The sequence below is a fragment of the Pogona vitticeps genome, chromosome 1, assembly GCF_051106095.1.
Source record: "Pogona vitticeps strain Pit_001003342236 chromosome 1, PviZW2.1, whole genome shotgun sequence".
In the NCBI taxonomy this organism is placed as follows: domain Eukaryota; kingdom Metazoa; phylum Chordata; class Lepidosauria; order Squamata; family Agamidae; genus Pogona; species Pogona vitticeps.
Window position 1 is genome coordinate 159736806 of NC_135783.1, and position 27209 is coordinate 159764014.

The 27209-nt window shown below is 43.4% G+C and overlaps 1 protein-coding gene across 5 annotated transcripts in view; it reads left to right on the plus strand.

Annotated features, from left to right (window-relative positions):
- WDPCP (WD repeat containing planar cell polarity effector) overlaps window positions 1-27209 on the plus strand; it is a 280521-nt gene that overhangs the window by 114611 nt on the left and 138701 nt on the right. For all 5 annotated transcript variants that reach the window (XR_012088494.2, XM_073003877.2, XM_073003880.2 and 2 more), the window contains 2 exons: window positions 3528-3642; window positions 15284-15417. Coding sequence is in view for 4 of the 5 variants with exons in the window: in XM_073003877.2 (XP_072859978.2) it covers window positions 3528-3642; window positions 15284-15417 (249 nt within the window). In the remaining variant the exon portion in view is untranslated. The remainder of the gene's footprint in view (window positions 1-3527; window positions 3643-15283; window positions 15418-27209) is intronic.

Here is a 27209-nt window from a genome sequence, read left to right on the forward strand (position 1 = left end):
TATGGGAGATTGTTAAACTGTAAAAGAAAGAAATAAACAGGAGTTTTGTTCACCCAGAGGAAGCTATAAAAACTTCTTAAAATGGCTTGGGAGAGAGGATTTGTAGAGAGAGGTGAATGCTGGCACTGTGTGTGGGTGGGTGTGCATGCGCTTATCTCATTGTCCCTTGTGAGGTTAGGAGGGAGGTACTTTGCCAAAGCACCACTTTGTGTAATGTACATGTACTTTTTTTTTTAAAGTAGAAGGTGGGGAGAAAAAACTTTGGACTGGGGATGTGGGACTCTGGGCGGAGGCAAATTTCCCATTGTGTCATGTGATCAATGAGAAAAATGCAAATCAGCCTGCCCCATACCTTTGTTTTTGGGAAAGAAAATTACAGATAAACAATTTTTATTACTTCCCAATTTTGGACAGTACATTGCTTTCATGAACAAGTTATGCTCTGGCATGCTATATAAACAGTCTTTTTATAAATTCATTTTTTATGTGCTTTGTAAACAAACTCGCTTAACATCTGGAGTTTTATTGTTCTTCACAAAGTTGTTTATTTATATATTTTTTCAATTATAAGCACTAGTCAAACATTGCTAGGCTATAAGATCACATCATCAACTTGGGAATAAATTGTGATTTTATCTAATCCAACTGCAATATGAGGATAAATTGAAGTTTCGAAAGGTTGCAATAAAAGCTGGAGGAGTGTGACTGTGTCTAACGTTTTTACTAGGACAAAACCTTAAAGGACATCTGCCACAAAACTGGTGGGGTTTCAGTCACCTTATAGATGATAATCAAAAGATATATTTGCTAGATATATAAAAAGTGGATAGGGTTGTTGCTCAAATGTAGTTCATATATGGAAGTGCTTGATCTGGATCTGCATTTGAAAATATCGCAACAACTGAGTGATGTTTTGTCTTTGAATTGCTTACGTAGTTGGCAAGATTTAAGTAGTTCAAGGACATTGCCTTTTTTTTCTTCAAAAAGAAAGCAACATAATAACCTTTAAAATGCCCCTCCTAGAAACATAAATGCCTATTTTTAGACTGTTTTTCAAGAGATGTGGTGTGTTGGAGGTGCTCTGAGAGTTGCAAGCTGCATGAAGCCCCTGGGCCATACTCCATGTGCTTGTTTTGTGCCATCAAGTCAGAAACAACTTATGGTGACCCTAATAGGGTTTTCAAGGTGAGATATTTAAGAAGTGGATTCGCTAGTTCCACTCCCTCAGTCATGGCTGAGCAGGAATTTGAACCCTGCTCTTCAGAATCCTAGTCTCTCACTATTCACTATATCACACTGGGAATCCCCACCCCTTTATTAGGACAATTGCAACTCCATCCAGACCAAGTTGAAAATTACATTCCTGAACAGACAAACTATGTAGCATCTAAGCCTAACAAAGAATTTTGGTGAACTTGTAGAGTCATCTTGTTTATCACTTTTCAGAAATCCAATCAACACACGGATCACATAGGTCCTTATTTTAACTTATCAACAGTACCTCTGTCTGGTCAGAAATAAGCTTCAGGTTTTGGCCTTCATCCTGTCACTGATTTCAGGCAATAATTCAACAGGTTCATTTCCTTGCCTGATTTCTGTGTGGAATAGAAGTAGAACTGAGTGACACCCATTTCCCATTCAGCAGTTTCATGTAGATGTTAATGAGGATGTGAGAAAAAATGAAACTCTTTGGCAGGACCAACAGTGTAAATAATAGAAGTTCTTCCAACATAACCTTCTGGCATGGTGCCTCCATATCCATTAATCCTTACCTGATATGACTGGAAGGGGTCTAGACTTTGCCTTTCAGTCTCTTTAAGTTGAAAGTGGAATGATTTGTGAGGTAAGCTACCATGCTGTCCTCTGAAGATGCCGGCCACAGAGACTGGTGAAACGTTAGGAAGAACCACCTTCAGAACACGGCCAAGAAGCCCGAAAAACCCACAACAACCATTAGATCCCGGCTGTGGAAGCCTTTGCTAATACTCAGTCTCTCACATTGGGTATATTTGCAATTATCGTTTGAATGTTGTTGGAACTTCAGACATATAGTTCTAAAGCTTACAAATATGTAAAATCATATAATTTTATGTCCCTAGTTGCACAGAATTTGTTTAATGTTCTCCAAGTAGTAAAATAACAATTAGTTTGATAAGTATTGCATATGTTACCATTTCCCCCATTCCCCATTCCTTATATTAGCTCTCATTTTGACAAGAGTGATGGATCTAATATGCTGCTGTTTACCTGCATTTTAGCTTCTTCAGTAATAATTTCCGTACATAAGTGTTCTGCAGAGTTGACAATAGCTTGCTTTCAATCTCTCAGAATTTCATTCTCAATATACCATCATAAACCCTAAACTAGAATAGGTAGTGCTAATTTCTTAATTTTATAAGTGCAATGTGATGAATGCAATAGAATGAAACACAAGAAAGAGAAATAAGATAGTGATCATAGTTCCACTGAACACTATGAGCAAGGGACGTGGTGGCGCTGTGGGCTAAACCGCAGAAGCCTGTGCTGCAGGGTCAGAAGACCAAGCAGTCATAAGATCGAATCCACGCGACAGAGTGAGCGCCCGTCACTTGTCCCAGCTCCCGCCAACCTAGCAGTTCAGAAGCATGCAAATGCAAGTAGATAAATAGGGACCACCTCGGTGGGAAGGTAACAGCGTTCCGTGTCTAAGTCTTCGGAAGATTGTCTTTGGACAAACACTGGCTCTATGGCTTGGAAACGGGGATGAGCACCGCCCCCTAGAGTCGACCACGACTGGACAAAAATTGTCAAGGGGAACCTTTACCTTTACCTTTGTTATGAGCTCATTAGATGGCAAAACTTCACATTGCTTATTTGGTTAGTTTATGAAGATAAAGAATGATAATAATGTGTCACCAATTCAGTTCTGACTTATGACAATCCTTGCCCAGATTTCCTAGGTGTAAACTACTCAGGAACCCCTTCTTCTTGTAGCGTTCCACGGCTATGCAGCTTGCCTGAGTTACATAGGCTGGCTGATGTCCCAGGAGGCGCAGTGAAAAACAGAACTCCTGATCCGTGGTGCACCAACTCACTGAGGCCAATACATTTATATTAAATTTAAGCATAGCTGAAGACTGTGTTGTTCAATGCCTACGGATCCGTATGCCAAGTCTGGACAGGACTAATTCACATAATGTGCTGCTCTTTTTTTCGCTTAACCACATTTTCACAGGGCAGCAGCATGAGGAAGAATTTCAGCCCTGACTGGCAACATCTGTAGTAACTATTTTCCATGTAAATTACAGGGAATTATGTCCTATGGTGAAGCATTTCATACATAGTTATAGCAAGAGTATTTGAATATCTCAGTATGGTTTCCCTTTTCCCTTTTAACTTTATTTGTATTAATAAATATTTCATTGTAGATATAGGTTGTCACCGACACTTTCATGTCTGATTTTTTTAAAATGTAATAAATGTATCTAAGACACTATTTCCTATTGATAAGTTATGTCATTCCCCCCCCCTTGCCTATTTGGATTCAGCTCCTCTTTCATTCAGGTGTACTGGTATCTCTAAGCCTTTCTGGGCCACAGCTGGAGGAAGTGGTGATTGACAGAACCCTGATGGGGAAGCTCATCTCCGACACTATCAGCGATGGTAATTATACCTATGTGCGATTCAGTTTCTTACATTTACTGTAGAACAGGAGGAATAGCATGTCAACAGGTAGACCAATTATTACCACTGGGGACTGAAAAACACAACAAGTAATTGCACGTAATGCCATAGTTACTACCCTCAAGACCAAAACCACTTTAGAAAAAAAATTTAACATCAAAGTTTCTGTTCTTAACAACTATTACATTTATTTTCTAAATCTCAATTCCCCATGTCATTTTCCCTAAAGATATTGAAGTTATAATATGTGAGTTTTCCCTACCATTTGAGTACTTTATTCTGTACTGATCAGGTTCCTCAAAGTAAGCAATAATGTCGCAATAAATAACAGATCTGTGTGTTGTCTGTGTTAATGGCTTTCATTGCAGTGCAGGCAATCTTAGTCAGCTAAAATATGTACTGTTAAATATTGTTGAGTAATATGGAAGGTGATGCTTCATATTGTGAGGAAAAGGGCTTTCCTCGTTCTGCTCTTTAAGATCTTTTAACCAAAGATGTCAGAACTGAACCTGGAACCTTTAACATGCAAAATGTAAAAGAGAGGTCATTTCCATCTTCCACCATTTAAAAATGCTTAGCAAAATGTATCATTTGAAGAGGGATTGCACAAATTCCTGGATGATGACTTATCAGCGAAAAAAGTTTATAGAAGGTTCCACCTTAAAGGACAGTATGCCCTGAATGCCGGTTGCTGGGCACAAGATGACAAGCAAATGTTCCTTTTATGAAAGCATTTGGCTAGTATCTATCAAAGGCAAGTTTGTGGACTAGATCACTGGTTCTTAACCTTTGTTACTCAGATGTTTTTGGACTGCAACTCTCAGAAGCCTTCACCATCAGCTGTGCTGGCTGAGGTTTCTGGGAGTTGCAGTTCAAAAACAGCTGAGTAACAAAGGTTAAGAACCACTGGACTAGATGAACTTTTGACATGCTACTGCAGAGCTATTCTAATGATCTGTAAGTTTTCTATTTCACTGAAACTCTAAAATTTTGAAATGAAAGTTACAGCGTTGTGTCTTGAGCTAAATTTGCTGGCTTGATATAATAGGAAAATTCTCTACCATATCTGGAAGTTGAGTCATGGCAACTGGACTTCCTTCTTATTAAGCTGAACCGTTGGTGCTCGAGGAGACTCTTGAGAGTCCCCTGGACTGCAAAGACCTATCCATTCTGAAGGAAATCAACCTGAGTGCTCGCTGGAAGGACAGATCCTGAAGCTGAGGCTCCAATACTTTGGCCATCTCATGAGAAGAGAAGACTCCCTGGAAAAGACCCTGATGTTGGGAAAGTGTGAAGGCAAGAGGAGAAGGGGACGACAGAGGATGAGATGGTTGGATAGTGTCATCGAAGCTACCAACATGAATTTGACCCAACTCCAGGAGGCAGTGGAAGACAGGAGGGCCTGGCGTGCTATGGTCCATGGGGTCACAAAGAGTTGGACACGACTTAATGACTGAACAACAAAAAGAGGATCTACTGAGAGAGAGAAAATCAGTAATAGACTTTAATGGAGCAACCATAGAGAATAAGAGATAAAGGAAATTGATGATACATTCAGAGTAGGAAAGACTCAAGGAATGGATGGCTTGGGAATGGAATATTATAAAATACAACAAATATTATGGAAAAATCTTAAAATCAAAATTAAATGTTGGAAATACAATCAAAGCCCCAGTAATTAGATACCCAGCTGGAGTAATAGACTGGACCCAGAATGAATTAGAAGGATAGGATTTAAAAAAAAATCCAGAAAACTAATGAACATATATCACACACTACATCCAAAAAGTGATGTGGACAGATTTACCACAAAAAATTGGAGGCCGTGGATTACTGCAAATACAACAGGTAGTAGAGGAGGAAAAATGAAGCCTAAATGATTATATTAGTACAAGTAGAGAAAAATTACTCAAGGCGATGAAAATGGAGAATATTTTGAACACAACAGAAACAAAGGCTCAATGTAAGAAACAACAACTTGAAAAGAAATTAAACAGCTGGAAAAATAAACCACTACATGGACAACATCTGAGAAATATTGATGGAAAGCATGGTCATAATTCAACATGGACATGGCTGAAACTGGGGACCCTTAAGAAAGAAAACAAAAGCTTGATTTTTGCTGCACAAGAACAAGCCCTCCAAAGCAGTGTGATGAAAGCTAAGATCCAAGGAATTAGTGCCAACAGCAAATGTCAACTCTGCCAAGAAAAAGGTGGAACTGCCAAGAAAAAGATGAAACCTCATCTTTGAATGTCCAAAGATTGCACAAACAGATTAGCAAGTTAGACAGGATAGATGGCAAAATTAATACACTGGTTATTATGGAAAAAATATTACTTGCCAGCCTCCAAAAACCCCTGGGAACATGAGGTAGAGAAGGTATCAGAAAATGAGGAAGTCAAGATCTTGTGAGATTTCTGGATCCAAACAGACAGACACCTTGAACATAACACACCAGACATAGTAGTAATAGAATGAAGAACTGTCCGGATCATCGACATTGCATGCAGTCAGGGCAGGCAGTGGGTCGTCATTTTGCCAAACAGGGCAGAGAGGCCCTGTGGGATTATTTCACGGTGGTCAATGGTGACCCACATCTGGCACGCTGCAATGCCTGCCTTGTGGTGGTCTGGAGGGGGTCAGACACCAGGCACGTGTCCTCCAGCACCCTCTACCAATATCTGGAGAGGCACCACCCAAGGCTCCTGTCTGGGGAAGGCACTTTGTCACCACCGTCTGGGGGAGGGAAGAGAGCAGCTCCAGTGGGAGATGTGGGGAGGCAGAAGGAGGCGCCTCCTTCCAGAAGGGCAGCCATGGGGGTTTCTGGGACTGGGAGCATGAGGCAGGCCACGCTTCACAAAGTTGCACCTGTTGGGGCTGCAATGAGCCAGCAGTCGAATGGTAAGGCCCAGGAGGCAGCCACTCATTTCGTGGCCAAGACAATTGCCCTGTTTGGACTTCCACTGTCCACCATGGAAGCCCTGGCCTCCCGCTGGTTGCTGCATTTTTTGCCCCCAGGTATGATCCCCCTCCCCATGGTTGCTGCATTTTTTTGCTCTATGACTCTGTGAGAGAGGTGGTCCGTGACCATCTTTCACAGACAAAGGGGTATAAGGTACATAACAGCACTGATGTTACCTGTCTGTCATGGGTTTGGAGGGAAAGTTCCATCCTATGGGGAGTGGAAGGCGGGGCATCAGGAGGAGGGGCTGTACTGTATAAATATGTGATGCCTGTGTGGTGAAGAGGAGATGCTGAGACAGACTGTGAGACACTGGGTTGGGACGAAGCAGCAGCTGGGGAAGAAGAAGCTGTTGTGGGAGTCTGGGTGTCTGACAGGGTACTACTGTGTGTCAGAGTACCAGCCTGAAAGGTTCAGGGGTCTGTTGGTTAGCCAGAACTGATGGGTTCAGGGTCTGTGCTTTAAGTTAAAGGTTCTAGGTGAACCAAACTGTATGCTTGTGTGTGTGAGAATAAGCCACGTTACTTTATTTTATTCACCTGATTGTTTTATTTACCCTGTTTGTATTTAAAATAAACCTTATTCTTTTGTTGTTTAAAAATCCATCCCTGGTCTGTGTGACTTCTTATAGGGAATGGTTGGTGGCAGCTTAGTAACTGTGTGATAGATCCCAGTAGGTCTGGGTTTGTCACATTGATTGGTGTCCAGCGTGTGGGATACGACTGGTCCAGTTGTCCAGCGGTCCAGCAAAGCCTTGGCAGGTGTGCCCAGAGCAAGGGGGGTCTAGTCAGGGACAGTCTGAGGCGCGTAGGTAATCTTCTAGGTGTACCTCACGGGGAGGTGCGCTAGTAGAAGAACGTGCCAACTGGGGAGACTTAGATTAAGGTGCTCTGAGGCAGCCTAGTTTTGGCGGGAAAAGCTGAGGAAAAACTGCGTAGCAACAGCGAGCTAGCTTGCCAGCTGAGAGGCCCAGCAGAGGGGGGTAGGCTCTGACTCGATACTGTTGCAACTTTAGTGCTGAAGAACAGCAGCAATCTCTAGGGAGAGCTGGTTCTGAGGTAAAAGGAAAAAAGTGGTCGTTTTATTTTGAGGCTTGACTTTTTAAAGCAGCCTGTTCTGAGGGGGGGTATGCCCTTGACTCGAAGCCAAGTAGCAGACATGAGTGAGGTGAAAGACCCCCAGATTGACCAAGGTTCTGAGGATGAATTTGGCTCAGTGCAAGGTGACAGCACAGGAGAGCAGGACCCAGAACTCAGAAAAATACTCCTAGCCCAACAGCATGAACTGAGGGTGAGGGAAATGGAGGAAAGATTAGAGAGAGAAAGAAGAGAGGAAAGGGAGAAACAGAGACAATTTGAATTGGCATTGGAGAGAGAGAAAATGGCGTTTGAATTAAGAAAACTGGAACTGATGAACCAGAACAATAATAATAATAGGGATTCTGAGGGAGGCCAATTATCTAAGGCTGACCTGAAGAAATTCCCTGTGTACCACAAGGGAGATTGTCCTGAGGTGTTCTTTTCCTTAGTGGAAAGAGCGTTTGTGGACTTCTCAGTAAGGGAAACTGAGAAGATGACCATCATGCGGTCTTTAATCAGTGGTAGCCTGGCTGAGGTTTATGCCGAGATGCCTGAGGAATTGATGAAAGATTTTGCAGAGTTTAAAAAACTGGTGTTTGCCAGACATGGGATAAATGCAGAGCAGCTGAGACAAAGATTCAGGTCCCTCACCAAGAAACCAGAGCAGACTTTTACCCAAGTGGGGGCCCAATTGGTGAGGCTGCTTGAGAAATGGCTATCGCAGGAGGGAATAGAGACCTATGAGCAGCTTAAAGACTTGATAGCCCTGGAACAGTTCTATTCAGTCCTGCAGGGGGAATTGAAATTCCAGGTGAGGGAAAGGAAACCGAAATCTGTGGCAGCAGCCGCAGAAATCGCGGATTTTATCTCCCAAATAAGAAAGCCCTTGGGTGAGGGGAAATCTGTAGGTAAACCCAAAGAAACCTACAGCAAGTACTCTCAGGGACCAGGGAAAAGCCAGCAAGGGGGAGGGGCCCATGGTGAAGGGAAGCCCTCAGGCATGAAACCAAGCCCTCAGAATTTGGAGGGAAAACCGAAACAAGAGGAGAGAGAATCCAAATACACTAGAAAATGTTATTTCTGTGAGGGAAAGGGCCATCTAATCTCAGGGTGTGAGAAATGGAAGCAGATAAAAGGAAATGTGCCTCATGATTCTAGTGGAACCAAGCCAAAAGCTGTGTTCTGTGTCCAGAAAGAGCAAAGCTCATTGTCACAGAGGGAGCCTGTTGCCATGACTACTCAGTCTGGAACAGCTACCTATGCTGATCAGGCTGAGGAAAATGGTCCTCTTGTGGAGGTAAAGCGCTGCTTGCTGATAAAAACAGATTCTCAGTTGTTTGAGACAGCAGGGGTGGACGTAGGAATACTTGACCGGCAGTATAGGGGGCTGCGGGACACTTGTTCCCAGGTAACCCTGTGCCATCCAGATATTATTCCTAGGGAGTTTATAATCCCAAATGAGAGCATGAAGGTGGCAGGGATTGAGGGGCAGATAATCTCTCTGCCAGTAGCAGAGGTACCTGTCAACTTTCAAGGCTGGAGGGGAGATTGGCGGATAGCGATTTCATCGACTCTGCCAGCAGCCGTGCTCGTGGGAAATGACCTGGCTGAACATGTGAAACGGGTGCTAGTGATTACACGCTCACAAGCCACCACAGGGACAGTTCAGGGGGGTAATGATGAGCCAGAGACGGAAGCAGGTGGGGGAAGTTCAGAAGCTGTGGTGGAAACCTTAACCACAGACAGCAGATTTGGACAGGAGCAGAAGGCAGACGCCACTCTCCAAAAGTGTTTTGAACAGGTGACTGACGCCCAGCTAACACCTGAAACCCCAGTGAGATTTCTGGAGAAAAAGGGGATTTTATATAGAGGAACCCTGAGGAATATCTCAAAAGGGGGAGATGGGATCAGAAGTCAGCTGGTGGTACCTGAAAAGTATCGCCCCATGATCTTACAAAGGGGGCACTCTGACATGTTTGCTGCACACTTAGGGGTGAAAGGGCCCCTTGATTTGATCAAACAAATTTGGGAGCAGGTCACCCAGGATGACCCACAAGACGTTGTGACATACATAGACACCTTGATGAATGACCTAAGGAGAAATCTAGAGCTGGCAGCAGAAAACCTGCAAGCTCAGAAGGTCAGACAGAAAACATGGTATGACCACAAAGCTAGAGAGAGGCACTTTGACCCAGGGGAGGAAGTGCTTTGGCTTAGGCCCTGCAGAGAGAATAAACTGCAGCTCAAATGGGCAGGACCATATAGGGTCATTTCCAAGATGTCAGACCTGAACTACCTAATAGAGCAGGAGGAGAACCAGGCAAGGAGGGTGGTTCATGTGAATGCCCTAAAACCCTACTACAGAGGGGAACAGAGGGTTTTATTTGCGATAAAAGCAGCTGAGAGTGAGGAAGCTGAATTACCCTTCTGGGAGGGTAGAGGGGAAGTAAAATACAACCCAGAGGAGGTAAAGATCAGTCCTGCACTCACCCAAGACCAGCAGCAAGAACTAAAAATGCTGCTTAGTAAATATCAACAGGTGTTTTCCAACAAGCCGGGGATAGTGAAGGGAGTGATGCATCGGATCCACACAGGGGATGCACCCCCGCAGGCAGTATCCCCATACCGAGTAACGGGACCCTATAGGGACAAGGTGCGGAAGGAGCTGGACGAGATGCTGAGGGAGAACATAATCGTCCCCTCTTCTAGTCCTTGGTCCTCTCCGATAGTCCTTGTGGACAAGCCTGATGGGAGCATTAGGTTTTGTGTTGATTACAGGAAATTAAACCGTGTAACCACTCCTGATGCCTACCCAATGCCCAGGCTAGACAACCTGATTGAAACCATAGGGGGTTGTCGGTTCATCTCATCATTGGACCTGGTAAAGGGATATTGGCAATTAAGAATTGATCCCAGGGATCAAGAAAAGACTGCCTTTTGCAGCCCTTTTGGTCTCTATGAGTTTCGAGTCCTGAGCTTTGGTCTCAGAAATGCACCAGCCACATTCCAAAGGCTGATGGACCAGACCTTGGCAGGGCTCAGTGACTTTACAGTGGCCTACATTGACGACATAGGGATCTTCAGTAATACCTGGGAAGATCACCTGATACACCTGGAGTTAGTGCTGCAGAGGTTAAGTGCAGCAGGGCTAACAGTAAAGGCCAGCAAGTGTCAGCTGGGTAGCCCAGAAATAAAATACTTGGGTCACATGGTAGGGGGAGGAGTGATAAAACCCCTGGAGGCCAAAATAGAAGCTGTTCGTGATTGGCCTAGACCCAACACCAAGAAAAAAGTCAAATCATTTCTTGGGTTGGTGGGCTACTACAGAAAGTTCATCCCGAGGTTTAGCGAGATTGCGGCTCCGCTGACCGATCTGACGAGGAAGAAGGCTGATGACCGCATCCCGTGGACCAGCGACTGTGAGGCGGCGTTCCAGAGGTTGAAGGAGGCGCTAATCAACTATCCAGTCCTGCGTGCTCCAGACTTCGACCGGGAGTTCATCATCTACACCGATGCGTCTAACAGCGGGGTAGGAGCAGTTCTGTGCCAAGAGGATGAGAATGGTGACCAGCATCCAGTGTCCTACCTGAGTAGGAAACTTCAAAAAGGTGAGAGACATTTGGCAACCGTGGAGAAGGAGTGTTTGGCCATAGTCTACGCGATCCAGAAGGCCAAGCCTTACATCTGGGGAAGACATTTTGTTCTGTGTACTGACCATTCACCATTGCAATGGTTAAAGACAATGAAAACCCACAATAGCAAACTTATGAGGTGGGCTTTGAACTTACAGGACTATGACTTTGAAGTGAAGGTGGTCAGAGGGTCAGTGAACTGTGTTGCTGACGCCTTATCAAGAAGACCTGAAGACTGAAGACGGCGAAAGAACATGGACTATATGTATATAATGAAAACAAAAAGTTAAAATGTACCTGGTTTTGAATTTGGTTGGTATTAATAAAGGTAAATTGATGTACTGTATATGGTAAAATGTTTAAATGCATATTTGCTATGGTTAACTTGGAGTGTAAGTATATGTAAGTATTATATGGTATGTATAAATGTTGTTGTGTATTTTATGCAGGTTGTTTTTTGGTGAAAAGCACTTTTAGCTTTCCCCCTACAAAACAACTTTTAAAGAGGGGAGGTGTTACATAACAGCACTGATGTTACCTGTCTGTCATGGGTTTGGAGGGAAAGTTCCATCCTATGGGGAGTGGAAGGCGGGACATCAGGAGGAGGGGCTGTACTGTATAAATATGTGATGCCTGTGTGGTGAAGAGGAGATGCTGAGACAGACTGTGAGACACTGGGTTGGGACGAAGCAGCAGCTGGGGAAGAAGAAGCTGTTGTGGGAGTCTGGGTGTCTGACAGGGTACTACTGTGTGTCAGAGTACCAGCCTGAAAGGTTCAGGGGTCTGTTGGTTAGCCAGAACTGATGGGTTCAGGGTCTGTGCTTTAAGTTAAAGGTTCTAGGTGAACCAAACTGTATGCTTGTGTGTGTGAGAATAAGCCACGTTACTTTATTTTATTCACCTGATTGTTTTATTTACCCTGTTTGTATTTAAAATAAACCTTATTCTTTTGTTGTTTAAAAATCCATCCCTGGTCTGTGTGACTTCTTATAGGGAATGGTTGGTGGCAGCTTAGTAACTGTGTGATAGATCCCAGTAGGTCTGGGTTTGTCACAGCAGCCACTCATTTCGTGGCCAAGACAATTGCCCTGTTTGGACTTCCACTGTCCACCATGGAAGCCCTGGCCTCCCGCTGGTTGCTGCATTTTTTGCCCCCAGGTATGATCCCCCTCCCCATGGTTGCTGCATTTTTTTGCTCTATGACTCTGTGAGAGAGGTGGTCCGTGACCATCTTTCACAGACAAAGGGGTATAAGGTGCGCTTTACGGCAGACCTGTGGAGTGGAGGTCATCACGGCTACATCTCAGTCACAGCCCACTGGTGGCAGCCAGAGGACCTGAGGAGTGGCAGGGCAAACACGACAGGGCCACTGGGGCTACAGGTCTGTTCTGCTGCAGGAGTGGGCACTGGAACGGGAGGTCATCCTTGGATGCTGGGCGGAACATATTGGCAGCATGGAATGCAGCAGGCTTTGAGGGCATTGTCTGCATGGCGCACAGATTACACCTTGTAGTGCGCACTGCCATTGGACTGGGCAGCCACGTCAAGCCTGAGTGGGACGCAGACACCACTCGGGCTTGATGTGGACCTGCCCAGCTCCTGACGGACCTGCCCAGCTGGGCCAGGAAAGTGGTCACATGGCCAGAGTTGTCCAATATGGCCATGAATCTCCTTTCCACCACCCCACCAGCATCCAGAGCAACTGTGTGTTTTCCCATCTTGGACACATGCTCCAACCATGCCACTCGCATTTGGATCCTGTAAGTCTGGAGAGACTGTCTTTCATCAAGGTGAACCTTCCCTTGTTGGGCTTCCCTCAATGAACTTAAAGAGGTAGGGTCCCAATGACAGTCTCTTTCCTACCACATCGCCTGGCTGCCTGAGGCCCAATGGTTCACTATATCATCTGTCTGCCTGCCCACGCACCCACCTCCCTCCCTGCCTGCCAGCCCACCTAAAAAAATGCCTACCTACTTGCTTGCCAACCTACCTGTTAGCCTTCCCAAGTGAAAACCAGCTTCAGAAGTCCAGTGACCAATTCCAGCCTCCAGGATATACCTGACCTGGAAGCCCACAGGCCAGCCTTAGTGGCAAAGCCGTACCCAACCTGGAAGCCCACAGCCTTGGTGGCAGGGCCTTACCTGACATGGAAGCCCAGCACCACATTTTAGGTATATCATTAGTTCTTTTTGGAGGCTTGTGTTCAGTGCCTGCTTGTGACAAATCCGAACTTGATGTCAAATGCCTCAATGCCATGATTTCTCCCCTACCAGCTAGTCCAACACTCCTGCAAACCCTCTGTCACTCCTCCATGTGGCAGATTTTTTGCCACTACACCACCAATGTAAAAGGGAAACTTGCCTCCCCCAGTGAATCATATTGGTACCTGAGATGCCTGAACCTTGGGAGACCTTGCCTGCCAGCCAAAAACCATCAGCCACTGAAACACCCCCAAGACCTCATCTTGGCCAAGATACTAAACACCTCTACTCTGATGCTGCTTGGAAAGACCCCTGCCAAGATACCGAATGCCTCAGTGCCTGCTGGGGGCTAACGCTACCTCAATGGCAAATGCCTGTGATCCTGCCTGAGAAGACCCTTGCCAAGATGCCAAATGCCTCTGATGCTGCTGGAGACAAACACTACCTCAATGCCAAATGCCTCTGATGCTGCTGAGGGCAAACGTTACCTCAGTGCCAAATGTTTCAGTGCCTGCCGGAGGCAAACCAAACTACCTCAGTGCCAAAATTATCTCATTCTGCTGCGGCCAAATCAAACTCCCTCAATACCATCTGCTTCTGTGCCTCATGGCAAACTTTGCCAGCTGGCTCTTTCCTGGGGGAACAATTTGTGGGTGAATAACTCAGATGTCGGATATCCAATATTCACCAAACTTGGCAGGCTTTTTGGAGAAAGACATTGGAAGCTACTGTGTGATTTTAGATTCTTTAAGTACCTAGGGGGAACTTTCCTAGGGGCATTCTCCTTGTGGCTATATAACTCAGAGGTCAGGAACCCACACTCCACTAAACTTGCAGAGCTTGTAGAAAACAGACTGAGTAAGCTTCCCTGGGAATTTGGTGTCTCTAGGTGCCTGGGAGCCTGTTTTATAGCATTTTAAAGTGAAGATGAATCAGTGAATCAGTTTGTCGATTAATCTGAGAATATTCGTAAATTTTTATTTGTTGATTCGGCTACCATGATGAATTACGAATCACAATTTTTAAAAATTCATCCCTATTTCTAGTCTTGATGGTCACTAAGGGTCTTACGTTTTAGCAATCACTCTATTTTAAAAAATACTTCTATGTCATGGTGTGATAGTATGGACTGTATAGTGACAGATGGATAAAAAATGCATACATCCATCTATTTGAATGATACAAGTTGACTTTCAGCATGCTCCGATGCAAAGATCAATGTCACGTGCAAATAAATAAATAAATACTTTTTTAAAAAAAATCCTCAGATTTGTCTCCCAAGTGGTTCAACAGCTTCAAGAAATCTGGCTTCTTTAGTAGCACCTGCTATTTCATTGGTATCCCTGTCTCTGTTTTTTTTTCCATATTTATGCTTGACTGCAGCTAAGAATAGTGTTTTCACTGAACCAATGAAAACAATCATAGAAGAGGGTTACACTCCAAAATCCAAGAGAAATGAAGAAAAAAATGAATATAGGAAGCTGAATCACACTATAGTAGAAATTTTGAACCTGATAATTTATTCAGTTTTATTAAATCTGAGTGCTCCCTAAGCTTTGTTTTTCATTACAAGGAAGACTCTGACAAGATGAAACACTGATGTCTTTTAGGAAGCCTTGAAAATGTGCTTTTCTTCCTCTAGTGTCACAGTGGGGGTGGGTGAGGGGATATAGTAATTTGTGGTGTTGCTGCTGCTGCTGGCAGATATTACAATGGTGAAATTTTTTTTTCTTTGCTTTTCAGCTGTCCTCACAGACACTTTCATGATACTGTCATTTTGGGAACAAAGCAAACTTTGTTTCATTCAGTTTACAAAAAAGGCAAATTCTCCTGATGTTAATAAAAAACTTGAAAAGATCTCATCCATGGATTTTAAGGTATGGTCATCACCAATAATACTTGCAAGTATTATAATTACTGTCAAACATATCTTTTGAGTGAGCAGAGTTTAGTGTGTCACAAGAATCAAAACAACTGGAAAGCTGTGCTTTCTAAGTTTTCATTTTGAAATTAAGAAGTGTTATGAAAAATTCCTTTAAATGGTTGCCAAATATAAAAGTAAAAGTACCGTGTTTTCCTGAAAATAAGACAGGGTCTTATATTAATTTTTGCTCCAAAAAACATATTAGGGCTTATTTTCAGAGGATGTTTTTATAATTTTTTTCATGTACAACAATCTACGTTTATTCAAATACAATCATGTCATGTCATCTTCTGGTTGCTGCACTATGGTGGGAGGTGAGGTTTCACGTAACTAGGGCATATTTTTGGGTAGGGCTTATATTACAAGCATCCTGAAAAATCATACTAGGGCTTATTTTCAGGTTAGGTCTTATTTTCAAGGAAACAAGGTAGAGCTGAAAGAACAACTGAGGAAGGATGCTAGTGAGCATGAGGCCCGGGCTTGAGTTAGTGATTTAACTTAAGTTAGTATGTTTTATGTATATACAGAATTTATATTCTGTTTCTATCACAGAACGCACATTGTTCAGCATGAAACAGGAGAGCAGAAGTTGTTCATAGTAGAATAGAAATGTAAAATGATAAAATTACATAATACTGTGAAGTACATAACAATTGTGATTCTTGCATGGGAGAATATTTATGGAAGCCTGGCACGTATTAAGGATCCATCTTTGCCTGTGCCACTTAAGTATAGTTACTTATCTTTTGTAATATGCAGATATTGTTGAGTATTCGCTATGAGGCAGAGATGAACTGAACTCCAAGATATGAAGCAGCATAGGCTCTCTGTACTATTCAGAATGTGTTTAGAATTAATTAGTTCTTCTTCGTGGCCTCTGTGAATGCACACAAATGGGTTAGACTGTGCCTGTGCAGGACTCCTCAGAATCTTCTAGGACGTTTCCCTAGTACGTCTTCTAGGACATTTCCCTAGTGATTTAGTAGGATATTTCCCCATGGTGCATATGCACCCCATGGTGCACATTTCCCTGTGGTGCACATGCTCTGCCTGCCCGTAATACCTCGGTTCCTTCTTGCCGCCACTGAGATCACACTCTTTTGCAACATCTAGAGCTGTTTTGAATTGTTATCCATTTCATGGTTTTCTGTTTCTGGTCTGGCTTCCTCACTACCGTTTTTGTTTTCTGGAGTACTTTGACCTTTAAACTGGCTTTGTTTACGATTATGTCAGATTTGGATTGGCTACCTTTTTGTGATTTCTGGATTACTGACTTTTGGACTGATTACAGTTTCTGATTTGGCTTACGGACTTTATCATGATTTTCAGCTTCTAATCTGTTTCGGCTTTTGATTTGGACTGGCAATCGTTAACGTCTTCCCATGAGTTCTTCTCATTTTTCCCTGTCCCCCCCTCGTCTTCTGTTCCTGCCAATTTTTATGGCCTCATCAGGTCCCTTTAAGCGCTGTACATCATCTGCTAATAAGATCCCTTTCACAAATGGCCATGAGTGCTGCTTATTTTGTTTAGGGGAGAGACACCAGACCCACTCCTTTCCGGAGTGTAAGAAGTTGAGCAAGCTTGCTCTTAACCTCCGCTTACAGCAGCTTCATTCATACTTGTGGGAGACGTCTTTAGCACCCTCGAGCCCGGCAGACATGGAGCCTACCTTGACTCCTGCTCCTCCTACTCCTTGTTCCAAGCCTGCTGCTTCATCAGCTCCTGCCACCCCTTCTCCGCGGGTTTCTTCGAAAGCACCTAAGCTGAAAGTCATCAGCATTAATGTCAAGCTCAATATGGAAATCAACATCAGTAAAGGATCCTAAGAAAAAGAAAGAGGTGGTTAAGCAGAAAAAGCCTAAACCATCTGCTAAATCTACTCATCCTCGGGAGCTCCCTCCAGTTCGAGTTTCTCTTCCATCACCAATACTCGAGGAATCGTCGAGAGAGTTACCAGATCCAGACTCTCTTTCAGAGGCGGGCGAAACTGTACCTCCACCACAGGCTTAAGCTTCAGTATCGATACCGAGCCTATCTCCCACTCATGGCCATTCTGAGGCTGATGTGATCTCCAGCCTGGCCTTGGCCCATTCGAGCCCTATGTCAATCAGGCGGGCAACAGTAATTCAACTATCGAACTCGGAGGTGTCCCCACAGCAGTCTCCTCCACATAAACAGCTGGCTAAACATTGGCACATCTCTCCAGCCCAACAGTATCCTCAGCATCGGAAGGTTATATTTCTTCCTCGTCCATCTCGCCGTTGAGTGGTCTCGGATTATGAGGAGTCTTTGTATGTGGAGGTCGATAGAAGGGGTGATTGATGTTGATACCATGGGGACAACCTTGATCCCTACTATGACGCCAGTGATTATGTAATTTCCAAAAGAGTGCCTTATGTCTATGCTTCTTCTTCTGGATCCTCCCTATCGCCCTCTCCTCCTTGGCGTTGACATCAGCTCGACCCTCCGCCATCAAAGCCGGCTTCTAAATGCCATTTATCTCAGCAAGATGTTTCTCAACCAGCGGTCCATCCATCGAAGCGTTCTCATGTCCTTTTGTACCGTCATCCTTGGTATCGCAACTGAGAGCATCTTACATCCGGTCTTCTCCTCAGGGTGCTTCTTCTAAAAGTTCTCATCCACCAGAAACAGACACTTTGGCACTGGTTCCTCGAGCTCTAGCCCATGTATCAAGAAGTCATTGTCACTCACCTTCTCCACTTCTTTCTGTTGCGAGGGGTTCTTCAGTGTCATCAATCTCTGGATCCACTTTCAGAAGTTTCCAGGGAATCTCCTTCAAGTCTGCCAACTCGTGATTCAGATGTTGCTGATCTCCATCCTCCATCTCCATCTGAGGACTTTGCATCATACTCACAGTTAATTCTCTGCATGGCTAAATCCTTGGAGCTTGATATAGAGCAACATCCTCCTCCCAAGCAGGACCTAGTCTTTGATGACATAAACCAAAATAAGTCCCCCTGCCATTGAGTCTGGCTTTCATTCTCATAAAAGAATCATGGAATCAACTGTCTACATCTCTTTAGATTTCTAGGCGTGTTGAGAATCATTACAGAACGCATGGCAGTGACATTACTTTCCTCACTAAACACCCCACACCTAATTCTATTACAGTACAATCTGTGTACAACTGATAGTACAATTGATAGTACAATTGTACTATCACAGTACAATCACAGGTTGGAAACCGGTCAATGGTTACACCCACCAAGAGAGAAGAGTGAAAGCTCGATGTTCTGGGCCATCGGCTTTACTCTCTGGCTTTATTTGTCATGAGAGTGTCAAATTATCAGGCAGCTATGGAGGCTTACAGAGGCAGTTATGGAACAAGGTTTTGCTGGTTCTCCAGGCTGCTCCTGAGGAGACTAGGACCAGTGTTCTCAATGCCAACCTGGAGGTGATGATACTGGCTAAACAACAGCGTTTAGCATCCCATCACACGGCTGATGCAGCATGGACTGTATTGGTGCTCTAGATTCCATCAGAGCCAGGGTCTTCCTTCCAACTGAGAAGATTCACAGATTAAATCGAGCTATTCATCCATTTCACCCTTATGCCAAGGTTTCTGCTCACCACACATGTCTCTTAGGTCTCATGGCTTTGACCATGTCTGTTCTTCCTCACGTTTGGTTGAAGATGCATTCTCTACAGGTGTGGTACCCATCCAAGTTCGATCCTCTGTTGGACAACCCTGCCAAATGCCTACGTGTGACTCCAGAGCTCGCAAGTCAACTGACGTGGTGGACGTTCATGCCTCACCTTCTAGTTGGCCGTCCTTTCACGCCTCTCCAGCTGACAGTCCAAATAACGATGGATGCCAGCCCAACAGGCTGGGGTATGCACTGTGGCACTCACAAGATCCATGCTCTATGGTCCAGCATGGAGAAGTCGTTGCATATCAACCATCTAGAAATGTTGGCAGTTATCAAGGCTTTCCATGCTTTCTTTCCTCTTGTGGTTGGTCGTGGAGTACAGGTGGCCACGGACAACATGACCACTCTGTATTGCAGCAACAAGCAGGGGGGCACCCACTCTTTGTCTCTTCTGTATTTAGCAATCCACCTTTGGGAATGGTGCTACGATCACCATATTTTTCCAGTTGCCATCCACGTGTCTACAGAGGACAACAATGTGACTGATTATCTGAGCTGTCTTACCACTCAGACTCACAAGTGGGTTCTCGACGACTCTGTATTCTCCCATATCTGCAATCGGTGGGGAACGTAAGCCACCAATGTATTTGCCACCCAGGCCAATTTGAAATGCAGCAGGTATTGCTCTTGGGCAGGAAGAGGCACGGACTCTTTGAGCAATGCCTTCATGGTGAGCTGGGACGATGTCCTCCTTTATCTTTTTCCTCCCATTCCGCTCATTCAACGAACAATTGTCAGGATCCGTCAAATGCAAGCCAACGCCATCTTGATAGCCCCATGGTGGCCTCGTCAACCATGGTTCACCACCCTCACAACCATCGCCTCTGAGTTTCTGAGACCACCTCTCCAAGCATTCCTCCTAACTCAGGACGGAGGCAAGATCCGTCATCCTGACCTGGAGTCGCTTCACTTGATGGTGTGGAGGATTCTCCCAGTGTAAAAGTATTGGACAGAGCTAAAAAACCTTCTACAAAATTACTATACAGTGGTGCCTCGCTAGACGATGATAATCCATTTCACTGAAATCGCTGTTTAGTGAAATCATTGTCTAGCAAAAAGCATTTCCCCATTGGAATGCATTGAAACCTGTTTAATGCATTCCAATGGGGAAGAATCGTCGTTGTCTAGCGAAGATCAGCCATAGGAAAGCCGCTTTGCGAACCGCCGATCAGCTGTTTAAATCGCTGTCTTGCGAAGCTTAGGTCCCCAAAACACCTGTTTTGCAAGCGCAGAGGAAGCTGTCAAAATCATTGTCTAGTGAAAATCGGTTTGCGAAGCAGGGACCAAACATTGTCCAGCGAAATTCCCCCATATGAATCACTGTTTTGCAAATCGCTATAGCGATCACAAAAAGTCAATGTCTAGCGAAAAAACTGTCGTGCGGGGTAACTGTCTAGCAAGGCACCATTGTACTGTTATAAATGGTCTGTTTTCACCACATTTATTGCTTCCAGAGGTCTTCTGGCTGTTCCAGTTTCATTGGATACTCTTCTCACTTTCATCCATTATCTATTTGATTGAGGTCTGGCCCACTCGACGTTAAAAGTGTATATTTCCGCTATTGTTTCTTAGCAGCCTGTGGGTTCAGAAGCTTCCCACTTATTTTCACACCCGAATTAAAGAGGTTCGTTAGAGGTTTGCGTAACATTTGCCCACCTGTGCGGCCTCCACTCCCTCAATGGTCTCTCCAGGTCGTCTTACAGGCTCTTGCTCACCCACCTTTAGAGCCCATGACTCATCTTAAACTTCTCTTGATTAAAACTTTGTTTCTCGTGGCTCTTACTTCTGCATGGAGAGCAAGCGAGTTGACTTGCCTTTGGGCTGATGCCCCTTATATACAGTTTCATCCAGACAAGGTTGTCTTATATCCTGATGTGTCTCCCTAAAATGATTTCGAGTTTCCACGTTAATCAACCACTAATTCTTCTGACAGTGTTTCCTAATCCTTCTTCTGGTGTTGAGTGCATGCTCCATTCCTTAGATGTTAGTCGTGTCTTGGCTTTTTACATTTCCATAACTCAGGACTTCCATACTTCTCCTAAACTATTTGTCTGTTTCCATGGACCACGAAAAGAGGCTCTGAACTCTCCACAGACAGGTAGATCGTTTCTACTATCACCTTGGCCTATGAACTGGCTGGCAAGGTACTACCAGAGGCATTGAAGGCACACTCCATGAGAGCTATGGCTACTTTGACTGCCTGGTCACGTGGCATTGAGGTCCCTGACATTTGTCGAGGGGCCATATGGTCTACACCATCGACCTTTGTGACGCACCACTGTCTGGGCATCAGGGCCAAAAAGGAAGCAAGTTTTGGAAGGGCTGTGCTGACTTCAGTGTTACCGTGACGGCCCTCCTTCCGGTAAGTAAGCTTGTTAGTCACCCATTCGTGAGCCTTCACAGAGGCCACGAAGAAGAAAGAGATGTTACTTACCTGTAACCATAGTTCTTTGAGTGGTCCTCTGTGAATCCACACATCCTGCCCATCCTCCCCACTGTCCGTCACTTTGGTTCTTGAGCTTTGTTGCTATTAGAGCCTTGACAGCGGCGGACATTTCAGAACTGAGGTATTTCGGGCAGGTGGAGCATGTGCGCCACAGGGCAACGCCCTACTAATCACATGTTTTTAAGCTCTAGAAGATTCTAAGGAGTCCTGCGCAAGTGCAGTCTAACCCATTTGTGTAGATTCACAGAGGACCACTCAAAGAACTATGGTTACAGGTAAGTAACCTCTCTTTTTATATACAAGTTGCACAAGCTAGTTGTATACAAAACAGGAACATCTGATATTGAGTAGATTGCACTATTAATGTCACAACAAAATATGTGGTTGGGAATTTTCCCAATTATATAGTCAACATCATCTATGTTGAAAAATGTTTCTTTCCAAAATACTGTACAGTGGTGCCCCGCATGACGACGATAATCCATCCCATTGAAATAGCTTTTTAGCGAAATCGTCATCATGCGAAAACCCTTTCCCCATTGGAATGCATTGAAACCTGGTTTAATGCATTCCATTGGGGAAAATACCTCATTGTCCAGCAATCGCCCATAGGGAAGCCATTTTGTGAGCGCCGATCAGCTGTAAAAATGGCTGCCCTGCGAAGCATGGGTCCGGAAAACACAGGGCAGCCATTTTGTGAAGCCAACGATCAGCGGAAAAAAATCATCGTCTTGCGAACAAACGGTTCACGAACCACGGACCTAATCAACGTCCAGCAAAAATCCCCCATTGGAATGACTGTTTTGCGAATCGCTATAGCGATCGCAAAAAGTCATTGTTATGCAGATTCATCGTTTAGCAGGGTCATCATCTTGCGAGGTACCACTGTACAAAATAACAAGGCTAGTTTTAAGTTTATAACTAGATAGAAGAAATATGGTTTCTTGGTTGGTTTCTTTCCTCCCACAAATTATGCTAGGCTATAGAATGTGTGTTCCTTATATATTTTAATGGGGTTTGAATCTTTAAAGCTAACGTCTTCTGGATGTATTATACTTTTTGCCATGTTAACATTGTAACTTGTTTTCAGAGAATACTCCCTGCTAGGATGGACATCTAATACATTTTCCAGGCTGTTTCAGTTCAAGGCCTCTTTTCAGCATTCACTTGTGTTTGCAAGATTGATCCAACCTCTGTAACATGGATTTGAGACAGTTCACTGTTCCGAGGGAACTGAGCTGATACGTTGTTTACTGCAAAAGGATACACACTTGTGCCTTCCTGACTGTTGGCTAAACTTGTATTTTGGTTTGGTGTCATCATTATCCATAGACATCTAGGTTATAGACACAATTTCAATACTTTTTGAACTCACAGGAATGAAGATTTCATTATCACTGTGTTTGTAAATTGATATTACAGAGCTTGTGTAGTTTTTTATATTGATTGCAGTGATTAATTTGAGTTCTGGTGTGTGTACTGGTATGTACGTTTAAACAGTAGACTTTAAGATACCAACCACACACCAAAAGCAACCTACACCAATAAACAAAACCAACAGCAATACAATGAACATGAATACAGAGAAAGGGAGAAGAAACAGAATAGAAAATCAGCACGTTGGGACTAAAGACTTTCACAAAAAGAAAGCTGTCAGTTTACCTTTGAAAGATAATAAAGATATCTTTTCTTTTTGCCTGCCCTGATCCTTGGTTTTCATGCCTGTCAGAGAATATTTGAAAGACTTGATCCTAGCCAAATCAACATCCACCATCCGAAAGATATTTCCAGATTTGAATACCAGTGTAACATGGTTAATCTAAGCATTTTTGCACCAGCACATCACTTAGGTTTCATCAGATCCAATAGGTTGAAATGTAGAACATTCTTCAGTGGGTAAAAAGATTCTAATTCTAGTAACACAGAGTCATCCTCTAAGGCAGATGTGTTAGTCTCTGAAACAAGAGGTTGAGAACTAGATTAAGTGAAGCAGGCAGTTGTAACAGAGGAAACAACCAGACAGTCTGGAGGCTGGAAACTGATATCAACCAGGAGCAGAGGAATAGTATTAGTTTTGGCCAGGTGTAGAGGGACAGTATGAAGAGAAGAGACAGCTATGGATATCCAGTAGACTGCAACAGTTGGAGGAAGAATTGAGACTGGGGCATGGGTTGTTGCAAGGCACAGCTTGTTGCATGTTCCTATGTCAGTATTGAGGTAAATATGAATGATGTGTATAATGATCAATCCAACCGTGAGTTTTCAAATAGCTCCTGTAATATGGTGAAAGGGCATAATATTGAGGGGAACAATCAAGGGGGCTATGGTCCAGTTGAAACTGAGTAGTTACACCAAAATGAGGACTGAGACCGGTAACAGTCTCTGCAGTGGCAAATGTGAGAGTCCCATCTCTTCTTTGAGGTTCAAGATTAATTTGATCAAGAAGAAGCTTGTCTTCCATAACTGGAATGAAATGGGACATCACATTGGCTTTATAGTGTTGTCAAAGTTGAAAGGTGCTCTTCTGTAGAGATACACATGATGGCAGATCTCCCCTTCTGAGATGGAGCCAACACAAAGGATGTTGTCAGATAAATAATGTCAAAGGGCACCAGATAGTCTTTTATTTGATCATCCTAGTGCTAGAACAAGAACTGATGCAACCAAACTAGTGGAGAAAAGAGTCAGCAAAGCCATATCTGAAGTTGAAAGTGAAGGAACAGCAAGAACAATAGAAACCAAGGGATTAGCATAGTGGGGATACCCTAGCTGGGAGCGGGTTTTCCTTTGAAGAGACATTCCTCTCAAGCCATTGACCCCTGACTTCCAGGTGAACCCCTGAAGCAAAGAGGGAGTCCTTCCCATTCCCAAGTTGTCTCTGATTCACCTGGCCATTCGATCTAAGGGGCCCTAATTCCACCTGCCTTCAGTGATACCCACCAACAGGCCTTTCTGTCCAAGATCTTGAAGCTGCTTAGCATCCATTGTGTCCTAGATCTGTACCAATTCTCCACCTATCAACTCTTTGTCCTGGCACAGCATATCCTGCAGCTGGTCCTGGATACATGCCAGCTTACCTCAGCAGTTCCTGACCATGTCACTACTTGTCTTGCAGACAGTTCTGGTTTTGCATCAGATCATTCTGTGTCTACTATAGCTGTGGCCAGTGAGCCAACAAGTCCAGCTATTATGAAGGCACCCTTTAGCATGCTCATGTCCTTGCCATGAAATCACTGCTGGGCCCCAAACAGAATCCCCATTGCATTCTTCCTATACAAAATAGAGTTGCTTGTCGTAACTGAGCATCCTGAGTTTTGAGATCCAGGCGATGTGCATGGAGTAGACAGAGAAAGCACCAACGATGTATACAACATACAGCAGCAACCTCTTTACTGTTCAATTCATTACTTCCCAATGAAATATATTTGGATGTTTTTAAATTAAATTAGATAAAGTTGTAAAATGCTATGAGTGATCTTCTAGGTAAGCTGCTTTCAGTTAAAAACTTGTTGCTTAAATAGTAGACTCCTATTCAATAAAGTTCTGTAGAAGCTATTAAGTGAAGCATCTATATTTATCATATTTACATAGCAAAATTTGTGGATAAAACTTTATAAATGGTAATAGACTTAGGTCTGTCTTGACTGTAATAGCACATTTTTGCACTTCTTTCAAAGAAGCATAGGTTTTAATAAATGTCATATGTAAAATTCAACATATACAGAACATGAAATTACATAGAATTGCTTACAAGTTGCCTTTACCATTACAGAATCATAGGAGTCAATTCTCTCTATTCAAGTCTTCCCATAGAATAAATACTTTGAAAAAAGTGTACCAACTAACTGGAGTTTTTTTTTCCTTAATTATTCTTTTTAATATATGGTTAAACTGTCAAGCAGTTGTATACATGGAGGGCCGAGCATGTTGCTTACAATGGTGAAAACTAACTAGTGTTAGTTTGGATTGTGACATTTGTTCTTTGAGTGGTCTTCTATGCATTCACACTGATGAGTTTCCTCTTCAGTGATCCATTGCCCTGGAGGAATAATCCAACTTACTCCCCCTCTTCCCTCTTGCTCCAAAACCATCTTTGGCCACAGTCAAGCCTTTACTTCACAAAACATCACATATAAGCTGCAAACCTTAAACTGGAACTACACCGATCGTTCCCACAATCCCTTATGAAATTCATGCTTTTGTACCTCTGTCTGCAGGAACTAATATATTTCCAGATGCATGCAAATTGATACACAATTAAATACACTTCTGACATGTTAAAAGACATTAAAATTCATTTGCAGGCAGATTCCATAAATCACTTCTTAGATATCATGTCTTTTTTATAAGTAAACAACAAACTTTTTTAAAAAATAGCAAGAATCCTGCTAGTGATTTATGCATGCATAAGTTGTGTAACTCTTACAGCAAATAGTTGTTAACTAAAAAGATGCCAGTTGTGTTATGAAGTACATGCCCAGCAACAGGTATGTGTCTAGTAATATGTTTAGTATCTTTATGGTTAGCAGGATTTCACCATGGTGAGTTCTGCAATTTAACTTACATACGTGTAAACCACTCACAGTGTTCTGGCCACTGTTTTGCAAAGTTGACACCTATGCCACACCTATTACTCTTCTAAATTCCCATCATCTTTAAAACCCCTGTATAGATCTTCTGAAACCATTGACCTTTTGCAAGTTTTCATTTCTACAGCTGTTTAATCCATTTCAATTTACTGAACAGTGAGAAAAGAAAGGAGTTAATGTTTACTGTGAGAGAACAACAGTGGTGATTACTTTGATTTCAGTTCCTTTTGATGTGCATTCAGGGGATGAAGAGGTCAATAATATTATGACCATGCAAATAGAAAGGGCTTCTCTCTGGCCATAAAAACAGCAAAGGATTATTAAAGCATTAACCTTGATTTTTAATGGGCCTTGGTTGAGTGGTGAGATCACAATTTGGATGAGCCTGATTATTTACTAAATACAATACATAAATGCAACGGGTTCTTAACACCCATTGCACTCTGGCATTATCGCATTACTGCCATCCTTTGTTGCCTTGCAGACAGGAATATGAAAGCAATCTGTCATGTAGTGAGACTGGCTCCAGAAGCATTTCTGTGATAAGAAGACCCCCTGCCCTTTGCTAGTGTCTGGTCCAGTAGGCTTAGCCATGCGCTTAATCCCCAGAAAGTGGTTCGATTATTGCTGACCAGCAATAGCAAGATAGGTTTTTTTTTTCCACCATTCCCCCCCACCCCTGCTATCAACCTTCCATTAATTCCTTAAGCAGAAATGTGGTGCAATCTATATTTCCTTGGCATGTGTCACCCAGATGGTATACTGCTCATGTTTTCAAATAACCATGCTCCAAAATAAAATAGTTTGAATAATAAATTCCACAAATCCTTTTGGAGGAATAGAAGCACACAATTCTCAAAAGCTACATAAACTTTACGCATGATGCTACAGCTCATCCATATTACTTGACGGAAAGTATATCCTCCCTTACAGCAGTTGGCATTCTTAATCCAGGAGAAAAAAAAATATGCATTCCTTTCTAACATTGTAAATGACCTTTTCATGTTTATTGCTGCATCTGAAAAGAATAGCCTTAGCC